Source organism: Lipotes vexillifer, unplaced genomic scaffold, assembly GCF_000442215.2.
Source record: "Lipotes vexillifer unplaced genomic scaffold, Lipotes_vexillifer_v1.1 scaffold168, whole genome shotgun sequence".
Taxonomy (NCBI): Eukaryota; Metazoa; Chordata; class Mammalia; order Artiodactyla; family Lipotidae; genus Lipotes; species Lipotes vexillifer.
Genome location: NW_006773947.1, coordinates 3,683,557 through 3,697,187, shown reverse-complemented (window position 1 = coordinate 3,697,187; position 13,631 = coordinate 3,683,557). Strand labels below are relative to the sequence as shown.

Below are 13,631 nucleotides of genomic sequence, written 5' to 3'. Positions count from 1 at the left end.
CCAGCTCCTGGAAACCACCATTCTACTTTCTATCTCTATGAATTTGACTATTCTAGGTACCTTATATAAGTAGAATCATACAGTATTTGTCTTTTTGTGACTGACTTATTTCACTTAGATAATGTCCTCAAGGTTCAACCATATTATAACATGTCAGAATTACCTTCCTTTTTAAAGGCTGAATAATATTCCACTGTATACATACACAACACATTTTGTTCAGCCATTCACCCACTGATGGACACTTTAGTTGCTTCCACCTTTTGGCTACTGTGAATAACGAATACAGGTATACAAATATCTCTTCAAGAAGGCAGTATTCACAGTAATGAGTAAGCAGCTGCCTTAGTTTCCTCACTGGTAAATGGAAAATAATAGTTGTACCTATCTCATACTTTTTTATAAGGCTTAACGTAATTAAGTGGAGGAGATGGAACAATGCATTCAAAAATATTAGCTGCTATTATGATCATTAACATCATCATCATTACCATCAACTCTTGACCAGCACTATCCAACAGAAATGTAATCCACAAAGGTAATTTTAAATTTACTAGTAGCCACATTAAAGACTGCAAAAGCAAACAGGTAAAATTAATTTTAATAATATATTTTATTTAACAAAATATATCCCAAATGTTATAATTTCAACATGTATTAAATATTTTTAAAAATTAGTGAGATACTTTACATGCTTCTTTGTACTAATCTTTGAAATGCAGTACATATGTTTACACATAGACCATACCTCGGTTGTGACAAGCAACATTTCAAGTGCTCAACAGTCACATGTGGCTACCATATTGGACAGTGCAGCTCTAGATTCTACTTGTCTAATCCTGTTTCACTATCATACTGATTTGACAACAGAAACATTATTAAATTCGATGAAACAACTTTTTCCCTCACTAATCTTTCGCAAAAATTTCTAGAAAATTCTTACGAAGTTATTCTCCCATATTAAAGTTATAATCAATCTAGTACCAAAAAATCCTATTAATTATGTTAACTGGAACTACATTAAATGTTCCTATTATTTTGGGTTCTTCATTTTTTTATATACTGTGCTCACTCAAATTAGATTTTTAATCAATCAAAATATCTCCCTCTTTTCCACCTTGCCACCAAATTGTACTTATTTTCTAATTCAAATTAACTATTGGTTTATCTTCCTGTAAAATGTAGTTTTAAAGTTATAACATACACTAAAATACAGATATTTAAAATCATCTTATTTATTAAACTCCATGTTATTTTAATATTTAAACTACTAAAAAAAGGTAGTGATCAAATGACACATTTAAGAAATAAATGTGAAATAAAGTGTCAATCTGTTGTAAATAAAACTAGAAGTATGGAAATTTGAATTTTTATTATTTGTTATAGGATGGAATCACTGGGGGGTGGCTGTTGTAATACCAAGAATATTTCCATAATTAAGACTTATGGCGACAAAAAGCTTTTTAGGTAAAAAATGAATTTATTCCTTGACAATGTGCATAAATAAGATGCTTATAACATTTCACCAAAAAGGTCAAGTTGTATACTTACTATGATCAACTGTTTTTCATCAGCTTTCTCTGCTTCTTTTAGTTTCAATTCTTTTGGAATTGTTATCTCCAAATGGGAATTACACTTAGGCCAAGAATGATTTGGTGGTATCTCCCTTTAAAAAAACAACCAACCAAACAAACAAACAAAAACTATTAAATGTTATAGATCCATATCACTTCAAATCACTGGTAGGGAAAAAAAAACTTATTTTCTATACAACACTGACAAGTATCAATTCCAAGGGGGGAAAAATCACCTTTTAAAAACCAAAACAGGGAAGGAAACCCAAAGATACAACTAACTTGCATCAAATAAACAAAAAACTGCAGCACTAACTATAGTAGGAGTAAGTTTTACATTTCATAGTTTTAGCAGTTTGAGTCACTACAGTTTGTCCTAAATACTATTTTCAGCAATGAGCTAAAGCTAAAAAATCATACTAATTTAATTTTGAAATTAAAGACAACAAAAAGCTTTTAAGCTACTGAAAACACTTTTTACATGTTGCTAATACTCATATCATGGGGGTTTTGGGGAAAAAGGAGCATTCTCAAACACTGTTGCTGGGAATATAAGACACAACCAATTTGCAGGGAAATTTGGCAATGCAGGTTAAGTCCTACAGCTATGAATTTATCCTAGATATAGTCACATAAGTAGACAAAGATATATGTGTTTATTGCAGGACTTTTTTTCCCTAATAGGAATAAACTAGAAACAACCAAAGTTTCTATAAAGTAGAGAATTGTTAAACAATGGAATATTCACACAATGAAATCTACTGCAGAATTTAAAAGAATGAGGAAGGAATGTAGAAAAGATGCCCATATCACATTAAGTAAAAAAATAAAAGCTACGAAATAGTATGTACAGACATAGAAAAAACTAAAATGAAAAGAGAACTTGTATCACCTCTATGTGAAAAACTGAGAGTTACTAGCACAACCTTTCAGGGGAAAAAAACCCCAAACTCAAAACTTACAGGTATAAAATCCTTAAGTTCTCATATTTATACTTATATTAAACTAATACCTTACCTGTTATCACTGGTCTTAGATGTTTGGTTAGTGAGTATATTGTGCTGTTTGGGAGCTGAACCTGTGATTTAATCAAAAGATGGGTTATGTACTAAGCCTTTGTACTAGCTCTCCACCTAATGGTTAAAAATTATAATAAAGACAAAACCTCAGTGCACTAAATGCTTTACTTTTAATAAACACCAATTGATAAAATTAGAGCCCCTTCCTAGAAATTACTCTTCAGAGAAGAGGCAAAAAGGCTCTACAGAGCTGCAAAGAGATCTAATGGTAGATCAAGTTTGTCTCTAGTTTCACCAATAATTACTAGCACTGAACAATAAAGGAAACTGTTTAAATGCTTGCATAATTATACAATCACTACATGGAAATAAATGAAAACATGTTTAAAAAAACCTGTAGGACTTCCCTGGTGGCACCGTGGTTAAGAATCCGTCTACCAATGCAGGGGACACGGGTTCGATCTCTGGTCCAGGAAGACCCCACATGCCATGAAGCAACTAAGCACGTGTGCCACAACTACTAAGCCTGCATTCTAGAGCCCGTGAGCCGCAACTACTGAAGCCCGTGAGCCTAGAACCCGTGCTCCGCAACGAGAAGCCACTGCAATGAGAAGCCCGAGCACCGCAAAGAAAAGCAGCCCCCGCTCATTGCAACTAGAGAAAGTCCGCGCACAGCAATGAAGACTCAACGCAGTCAAAAATAAAATATAAATAAATAAATTTATAAAAAACCAAACCCAAACAAAAAAAACCCTGTAGTCTCTGGAGTTTTAATCAAATTACTAATCAAATAATGCAATAATCAATTTATTTTCTAATGAATAAATGCATTTCTTGTGTTCATAGTATACTTCCCCTTCCCCCACTAAGAGAAAAGGTTAAATGACATTCAATGGAAGCAATTATCTGAACTGAATATTTTGCTCCAAGTGTATCTTTCCTTTACCAGAGAGAAACAACAGAAATTAGGAATTTCTCTTCTGTTTCTCCTGGTGCTTCATCTGATAAAGGTGAACTAATCCCCATCCAAGAGTTCAAATAATACTTGCCCAATTTTTTTTTTTTTTGGCCACATCACACAGCTTGCGGGATCTTAGTTCCCGGACCAGGGGTTGAACCCGGATCCCGGCAATGAAAGAGCCGAGTCCTAACCACTGGACCGCCAGGGAATTTCCCCCCCAAATTTTCATAAGGTTACAAAAATAAAGGTTTTTTATGGTATAAGTGGACAAACTGCAGCAAATGATTAAATTCTTAATTCAGAGATAGAATTACCAAGATGGAAAACTGAGTAATTAAGGGTTAAAGATAAGAACCTGAAGTGGTAAAGCACAGTCATTTATACTTGAGAAATAAACTGCTACCACTAATTTAAGCAATTCATTAAGTAACACTTCTCCAGAAAGTAAGTCCACAAACAAAAGACTGAAAAACAAAAGAATTTTTGGTAGGGAATCAAAGAATCATCTTAAGTACTGTAAACAAGCCAATCAACAGAAGCAATTCTCTTCCTTCAAAGAATGGTGATAATCACACATCAGAAAAACATAATGGTTAAAAGAAGGATTTAACAGGCTTATTTGGTAGTGGATATAGTTTACTGTTATGCTGACAAAAATATGTCTGACCACTGTGAAATCCAAACAATATTTTCAAAGTATTACCTGGAAATTTACTCTCCCCTGTATCAATTTTTGCTTGACTGAGCAGAGTTGAAACAGTAGTAGTGGTATTTTCCACTGGATTGTTTTCAAGCTTAGATTCCAAACATAGGCTGCAATTCTAAGCACATATAATTTAAAACGTTAATATTTGCTTTTATATCAACCTTTGGGTCTTATCCCAATACTTTCAGTGAATTTTAGCACTATACTAAGAAAATTTAAGATAATACATGGAGTAATTCACACAGATATGCCTTAAAAGTCTCTTTATGATCTCCCTACAAGCTGTCCTTCTCAGCATCAACTTCTATTATTCCTCTTCACACTAGATCGAAAAATTTACCTCTCCAACAGATACATATTTGCCTGGCTCTATACTTTTTCTGAGTTTCATCTACCTAAACCTCACTGTCCATTAACAGCCACTGTAACATCTCACTACTGAGCACTTAAAATGTGGTTAGCATGACTGATTTATTACAAATGTAAATCACACACCAGATTTTGAGGTGTTAGTACAAAAAAGTAAAACACCTCAATTTTAAAAATTCATGACACATTGAAATAATAGTATTTTTATATGACAAGTTAAATAAAATCTATTAATTTTACCAATTTCTTTTTTTTTAATGTGGCTACCAGAAATTTTTAAACGATTTATGTGGCTCACATTATATTTCTACTGGATAGTGCTAATCTAGAACACCTTACCCCCTGTATAAACTCAAGTCATCACTTAAATATTAACCTCTCCCATGAAGTCTCCTCCAAGTTTTCCCATCCCCTTTCCCCAAATTTTCCATCTACTTCATCTCCTTCATGCCCTTATCACTTCCTATTTTGAATTAGTTATTTGTTTTTTATTAATCTCCTATAACTCTTAAGAGCAAAGACTATTATTATTATATTTATCTTTGTATTCCCAAGAGCCCCTAAATCAGAACTCTGTCAAAGCAGATACTCAATAACTACCGAAGGAAAATACTACAAACTCTATCAACATTAGCTGTCTTAAAGAAATGGAAATGAGGAGGTGAACAATTAACTTTCTATGTGTATGTATGTGTGTGTATCTATATTGTGATTGTTACAAAGAACATGTAACATTATTTGTGAACATTACATTTTTGAAAAATGAACATTATTTTTGTCATTAAAAAGCAGAAAAATTAAAAACAGTAAGAACAATTACATGTTACTACTTAATCTCCATTAGGAAGTTAGTAAATTACTAGTTTAAAAAACAAATCAGGGCTTCCCTGGTGGTGCAGCGGTTGGGAATCTGCCTGCCGATGCAGGGGGCGCGGGTTCGTGCCCTGGTCTGGGGGGAATCCCACGTGCCGCGGGGCGGCTGGGCCCGTGAGCCATGGCTGCTGGGCCTGTGCGTCCGGAGCCTGTGCTCCGCAGCGGGAGAGGACGCAACGGTGAGAGGCCCACGTACTGCCAAAAAAAAAAAAAAAAAAAAAAAAAAATCATAAAATAATTGAGCTTTAAAATTCATAAAATCCAAATAATTTAAATTCAGGCCAAAAAATTCAGAGAAGGGCTATCATATGCTCAGCCTTATCAACCATCATCATTTTTCAGTACTGCTGAGACTGACACCATATAATAAAAAGAGCAAAATTACAAGCAGCCACAGAAAAAGTTTTCAAATGATTTAAGGATTGTTTTTTACATTCTCCTATTTCCCCAAGTATAAATCTAGATTCTGAAGCCAGCCAATCTCAGTTCAAAGCCTGACTCCATCACTTACATGGATCTCTAAGCCTCACTTAAATCTCTAAGCTTCACTCTCCTCACTTGTAATATATGGATAATAACAGAAGTCATGCTGTAGAATGTGGTGACAATTATATGAAGTTCTCCTATGCCTAACAAAGAGGCAGTGTTCACTAAACAAAAGCTACTCTGATGGCTGAACTAAAACATCTTAGCGTTTATGGGAAGAAGAGAAGTTTCTAAGTGACTAGTACAATGTAAATTCCTTAAAGGCAGGAAACATCATCTTCTGTAGCCTTATTAGCACAGTGTCTCGGATGCAGCAGGCAATCAAATATGTCTTGAAATGATGTGGTCTCCACCACATCTCCTGACCACTCTGTGATAGTAATCACATTGTTGGTATCAGTGAAAAAGTTGGAAACAACCTAAAAGTGCTTTAACAGAGGAAAACATAAATAAACTGTAGTTCATATTCCTCTACAACTATTAAAATACCCATGTATTAATAAATATCAAATGTGCTGATTGCACAAAATCAAGTTGAAAAAAATATGTATATATAGAATATACACATACAAACTATGTTAGCATTTATGTAAACGTTTAAAATACAAACAATGCTAAGTATTCTTTATAATAGATATATACACATACACAGTGAAATCAAAAATAAAAACATAAAATATTCATACCAACTTTAGAAGCATATTTAACTCTGGGGAGAGAGGTGAATGGAAAGTAGAGGGAAGTATGGTCTTTGTATCTGTAATGTACTTTTCTTATTTTAAAAAACCTGAAGTCGATAAAATGTTAATTTTTGTCAAATTTGGGTGGTAGTCACTAGTGTAGTATTGGTCTCTCTAGTATTCTAAACGTTTGAAACTCAAGACTTCTCATGTAAATTTGTACGTAAATAAAAATGTTAACACAAGTTTCATAGGACTGTTTTTCATAACATTCCTCAAGATAGAGGTGTTGCATAAATCCAAAGCACATCTCAGTAAAAGCAGCATTACAGAAGATCAAAATAATGTAGTCTAAACATCTCTATTCTAGTAGTTAGTCCAAAGGAATGGATTTCTTATTTCTCAATATATTCCCCATAAACTATCTGCCTTCTGAGTTTTGACAGGCACTTATGCAGCAAGGAGTTAAAAGATACACTCTGCAACTACCCCTGGAGTGTAGCTGTCAATTTTTGACAAAAGCACACCCTGAAGAGAAAGCCACTCTGTGTCTGCAAGAGGCCACACTTAATATTCATTCTACCACTCACTACTTACTTTAATTACTATCACTATTTGCATAATTGTCTTCTAATTGATGCTTTCATTCACGTTTGCACAGAAAATAAAATCTAAGAGTACCACATTGTATCTTCACATTGTTCCCTTTAAGTTCTTTCAATTTTAGTCCACGAAAGTAGCCAATAATCTATTTTCGGGGCTTCTGACACAAGCCCTGACTCCTTACTCAAATTTGCTTCTAGACCCAAATGCCTCAAAAGAGAACTTTAAATCACTCCTAAAACTTTAAGGTGACTTGACTTTCTTCTCTACCCACGATTTTTTTCTCAAATGATCTTCTAATATTCAGAGTATCTCACTGTAGAAAGAATGATGGGCTGAGAATCAGAACACCTGAATTCAAATCTATTTGCACAACCAAACATGTGACCTAACCCACATTCCTCTATTGTTCTCAGCTTTCTCATTATAAAATTAAATAACTAAAACAAATTGGTAGAGTTCTAAAAATCAGTATTATACAGCGCTAAAGTTCGACACACATAAAATTTCTGCCTATTGCTTTTATATATTGGTATTTTACCTACGATTTAATTTGGAAAGAAATGGGCTCAGCTGCTTTTATAAGGTTTCAAAACTACTTCTCAGATAATCATTCAAGTTTCTTCCAGCTATTTAGATTCTGTTTTTCAATTTACTTTTCCATTTTAAAAATTCTTGGCCCCTACAATTTTATTCTTAGCCTGAGGTCTGAATTATTTACATCTTTCAGACATTTTATTTGCCAATTGTTTAAAATGGCCACACAAGTCAAACCAAAAGACATCTCTACTATTAGAAATGTTTAATTTTTAAATTTTATCTGGTGGGGAAAGTTGATTTGTACCAGCTGAAATTAATTTTAACAACTTGGTCAGAATTGGGCCCAACTTCAGAATTGGGCCCAACTTCAAGTTCTACATTTTAGTCACTCACTATGAAACACAGTTTCTGTGGTTACAATTAATAGAAAAAGGAAACAAATCAGTGTGTTAAAGGAAAAAGAAAAGCTAGACTTCAACAGGTTTATGCTTCACATAAAATTAAAATGAAGGGTGAAAACAAGGAAACAATGACAAGCATTCATGTAAATATGAGACATCTAAAGGCATCAGTAAGTTCTATCACTCACTACAAGACTGGGTTAATAAAATAGAATTCCTTAACATTTTACAACTTAATTCTTAAGTTAAAATATGTTGGAAACACTTAAATCTTAGCAGAAAGTACTCAGACACCTCTATGTACATGATGAAAATACATTACCTTATCTGGCGTTGATTCAAAAGAATCTTTCTTCTGGTTATCCAATGGCTGATCAGGAGGTGGTTTTATCTGATTACCCAAACAACAATTTTCAGGAGGCTTTTTGGGGGTTTTATTAATGTCAACTGTAATATCATTAAGTTTAACTTCTTCAGAATTAATTTCTTTCATTTCTTCCTGCTGGCAAGCTTTATTTTTATCATCATGTGGTTTTGACCCTAAAAATGTACTTTGAGTCACGGGATGATGCATTTCTAACGCAGGCAGTGAAAAACTGGGTCGTAATAAGCACAATTTAGGGGAAAATTGAGAGTCTAATTTATTCTGCTGCACAGAGTTAAATTTTGAGAGCTTAATTTTAGTCCAATTGGAGTTCTTTTTAGTTGAGTTGTTTATTCCATTTAGAATACATTTCACAGGCTTTGTTTTTCTACTGGGGAAGAAACGATTACACTGAACATCCTGACTTGTTTCCTTCTGATGAAGTATTTGTCTTTCAGTATCAGTCTCTTCCAATTTTATTTCTGTAGGCTTCTCCTCCTTTACATTTTCCATTTGTGAGGATTCCTTTTTTACCTCTACAGTATCTGACTCAATTTCACCAGCAATTTCTTCACAGAGCTGGAGAATGCTCCCTCGTTTGCTCTTTCCTGCTTGCTCCAGCTCATCATCTATACTTTGTTCAGGCACTGATGGCTGTGGACTTTTTTGGGATTTTGCACTAGTACTCACTTGTGTATGAACTGACTTCTTCATCTCATTCTTTTTAGAGACCACTGAAGCAGCCATTTTTGATCTTTTTATCTCAGAAGAAGTTACAGGCACAGATTTTGTTTCCTCTTTTCTAGTATTCTTCTGAAGACACTTTTCAGATACTTTTATGCACTGAGAACTACAAGTATAAGCTGTCTGATGCTCTACTTTGCGTTTTTTTCCTTTTGGGGAATTTATTACTTCATTAGTTACAGAATTTTCATCCTCTTTAGAATCAGACTTTATTTCCAGTACTTTTCTTTTCACATGTTTCTGATTTGTTTTAACTTTATTAGATTTACTCTTAGTATTGCTACGGTGCTCTTTTTTTGTTGGTGGCAAACTCTGTTTAACTGCTTGAACTTGACCCTGAATGTCTCTATTACGCAGAGACCTAGTTGAAACCTCTGTTAACTGTTGTAGTCTTTGTGATCTCCGATTAAGCTGTTCATTTGATTTAGGGGTTTTGTGCACTGACTTTTTCTGAGATAATTTCTTCTGCTTTGTAGATTCTTGTTGTGAATGTCCCTTTACAGTCACCATATTTTTATTAATAGGATTACTAGCTTTTTTATCACTGGATGCTGACCTTGTGCTCATGCATGTTCCTAATTCAGGCTGACTGACTTTACTTTCATTGGAAGATTTAACCAGTGATTTTAAAGCTTCCTTTGGACCTGATTTTTTTACTAGATTCTTTTGAGAACCTTGAATTTGTGTTTCTAGATTCTTATCTTCACTCTTTTTAATAACACTGGAGGAATTTTCTTTTGATTTCTCCTGAATAGACATCATTCCTGAGTAAGGTCCTCCTTTTCTGAGTAGTTTTTGAGATTTTGTGTCCTGGTAGTTGGAAATGTTGAATGTCTAGTATTATTACTGAGCAGCCGGTCTTAAAAATCAACTGATACTGATATACATTTTCAACAAAAATACTAGTTTGCTAAGATTTCTGTCATCCTTACGACATGAGAAAAGCTGGCATGAAGGCTGAAAGATATTTGCTTTACTTTGGATGAGGCAATAGAAATTTGAGGAAAATTTAAATCTAATCTGATATTTTCAGAACTTTTTATGAAAAAATTTTAATTCAAGTTTGATCTACCTTGTTAATTTTATTCAATTAATATCAGTTTTCAGGCCTAGCCCTATTACTGGAGGAGTTATTTATCACTGACCTGTCTGTTTTGACAAAGTTTTTGAAAACTTTTTTCTTCTGAAGTCTACAGTTATTGGACTTTGATTCATTGGAAACATGTCTTACAGTTAACACGTTTCTTTCCTTGTTTGTTGAGTCTGTTCGTTTAAATTTCTTATCTAACCACTTCCGTTTAATAAAATAGTCTATTAATATAGATTTCCTTTTGTGCTGCCATTTCTGGAAAAATAAAAAAATAAAAATTAAATTTTGTACAATTCAAGAAATTTAGCAATGCTGATACTACACAGAAATAACCATGACTTACATAAACTCTAACTTCTCTTTTTGAATTATTTAGTCTGTATACTTAAGGCTAACAGAAAAAAGTATCCCAAGCACAGTCTTATAAATAATGGAAAACCTGTCTTATCTAAGCATAGAATAGTTGAAAATCAATCTATTCCTTGAGGTTACTTACATTTCCTTTCCCACAAGAAAGAATTGATCTTTCAGCCACCATAACTCATAAAAATTTGACAAAATCATTCCTTATAATTTCCTTTCAACACATTACACAGCACCTAAAAGTAAAATATTTTAAAATGTTTAAAAGGTACAAAGATGTAATCATTCATTTACATCTCATCAAATCTATTAACCAACATGTTAATCTATACTCCATAATTTTATCCTATCCTACCATTAGTCTTCAGAGCTCAGTTTACACATAGCACTTAATTTTAGTATTTCTAACCTGAAGTAAACTATGGTACATGCATCCAATGAAATATAACATTTCTATTTCATTGATGAAAACCATTTTATGTTTTAAAAAAAGTTTTAAAATACAAAAAACAATTCATAATATAGACATACAATGGTTAAGCTAGTAAAATCCTATTTTGAGGAAAAACAGTACACATAAATAACTATATTCATAGAAAAACAGTGACACACAGTAAAAAAGGCAGATTTAAACACACACATTTACCTCTACTTTCATGTAATACCCACTAAAAAAAAAGGAACAGATTAAAACGAAGCAAGACAAAACCATAAACTCAAAGGATGAAGAACAAAAGTGTAGATGATTAAAATTAAACGTACAGAAGCTACAAAGAAGGACAAATAACTAACCTCCAGACTCAAAAAAAACCTGATCTTAAACTAGAAACTGAGGAAAGCCAAGTGAGAAGCAGCTCTACGTAAACCACAGAATCCCTCAAGAAGCAGAAATTGGCAGTACCAGGAGATGGGATACGGGGAGGAAAATGGGACTCACAAAAGGGGAAAGACTGTCACACAGCCATTCCAATTACTACCACCCAGAAGACTACCCCTGCATCACTCCCTAAAGACTGGTATAAATTTTTGGAAGGAGTAAAACAAAACGTCTTTGGTCTGTGGGCTCAACAGTCACAGCTGAGGGAGGAAGTATCATACTGACAACAGAGGGAGTAAGCAGCAGTACACATACTGATTACTGAAACCCAGTCCTTCCACCCCAAACCCTCTTTGCCTACTCAGAGACTCCCAGAGGACAGCAGCCTAGCCTATGCCTTCTAGGAAGGAGACGAAAAGATAATTTTCTAATCAATTTGACAAAACTAGAGAAAAGACCTAAAAAATACTGATAGGGCTCACAGTCATTAATCACAGACATACACAGACTCACTCACTCACACCCTACCAGCAGGAGACTACCCACCATCCAAACACAGTTTCCAATTAGTTTTTAGTGTCTCACTTGTAACCACGAGCAAAACCAGAAATCACCACATACAAGAGGAGACCCTTAAGAAAACAGGGAGGAAGTAACTTGGAAGAAAAAAACAATGCACAGACAAAAACTAAAAATACGTTAATTCATTCATGAAACAAATATATAAGAACGTTCACAGTACAAGAAGAACTCTTGAAAATTAAAACTAATATTAAAGAGATTAAAAAGTCAATAGAAGCAATAGAAGATAAAGGTAAGGAGATCTCCTATAAAGTAGAACAAAAACAGTAAGGTGGCAAATAGGAGACAAAAGAGAAGAAAAAGGACCATCCATGCAGAACAATCCAGTAATTCTGGTTTTAGAAAACAGAGAAAAAGCACTGGAAAAAACCAAGAATTCAAGAAATTTTCCTATAATTAAGACATGAGTGTCCAGATTAAAAGGGTCAAAGCATCTAGCACAATGGATAAAAAAAGATTTTGAAAAGTTTGTCATGGGAATTCCCTGGTGGTCCAGTGATTAGGACTCTGTGCTTTCACTGACGAGGGTGCGGGTTCAATTCCCAGTTGGGGAACTGCACGGTGAGGCCAAAAATAATAATAATAATAATAAAAATAAAACAACCCCCCCCCATAAAAAACAGATTAAAATTTGGGAGAATTTTAGTATTTGTCTTGAGTGGGAAAGGCTTTCAAGCCTTGTCACAAAATTCAGAAGTCAAGTTTGAGGGATAAAACTGGGGGAAAAATACTGGCAAGAAACAGCATAAGCTTATCACCATAATATATTCACCGGAAGTAAACCACAGATGGCTGGTGAAATAATAACAGAATAACAAATTAGAACCAAGTCAAAACACCATTTTTTACCTATCAGACTGGCAAAAGATCAAGAAGTTTAACAACACAGTCTTAGCAAGGATTTGCGACAGGTTACTCTCATATTACTGCAGGTGATTCAATGTCTATGCAGGACAATTTGTCAATATCAATCAATATTATATTATAAATGCTAAATATCAAACAATTTCATTTTCAAGACTTTATATTACAAATATACTTGCACAAGTGCACAGACACAAGTAAATACAAAATTCACTGGAACACTGGATCAACAGACTGAAAATCCACAACATCCATCATTATAAACTGCTTTATAATTAATGATACACTCATACTATATCATGCAATCATGTCAAAGCAGAGATGAGATTCAACTCAATTCCAGGCAAAATTCCCACAGGCTTTTTATACAGAAACTGACAAGCTGATTTTAACTTATGTGTAAATATCAAACAATTTCATTTTCAAGACTTTATATTACAAATATACTTGCACAAGTGCACAGACACAAGTAAATACAAAATTCACTGGAACACTGGATCAACAGACTGAAAATCCACAACATCCATCATTATAAACTGCTTTATAATTAATGATACACTCATACTATATCATGCAATCATGTCAAAGCAGAGAT

General features: G+C 33.8%; 1 protein-coding gene across 1 annotated transcript in view; it reads right to left on the bottom strand.

The window, feature by feature from the left end:
• The window catches only part of ESCO1 (establishment of sister chromatid cohesion N-acetyltransferase 1), a 40,278-nt gene extending 30,169 nt beyond the window's left edge, over positions 1-10,109 (bottom strand). Inside the window, exons 1-4 of the mRNA XM_007448611.1 lie at positions 8,535-10,109; positions 4,258-4,375; positions 2,592-2,652; positions 1,552-1,666 (exon numbers count right to left, since the gene is read on the bottom strand). Coding sequence (XP_007448673.1) covers positions 1,552-1,666; positions 2,592-2,652; positions 4,258-4,375; positions 8,535-10,082 — 1,842 coding nt within the window. The 5' untranslated portion in view covers positions 10,083-10,109. The remainder of the gene's footprint in view (positions 1-1,551; positions 1,667-2,591; positions 2,653-4,257; positions 4,376-8,534) is intronic.
• Positions 10,110-13,631: the final 3,522 nt, after the last annotated feature.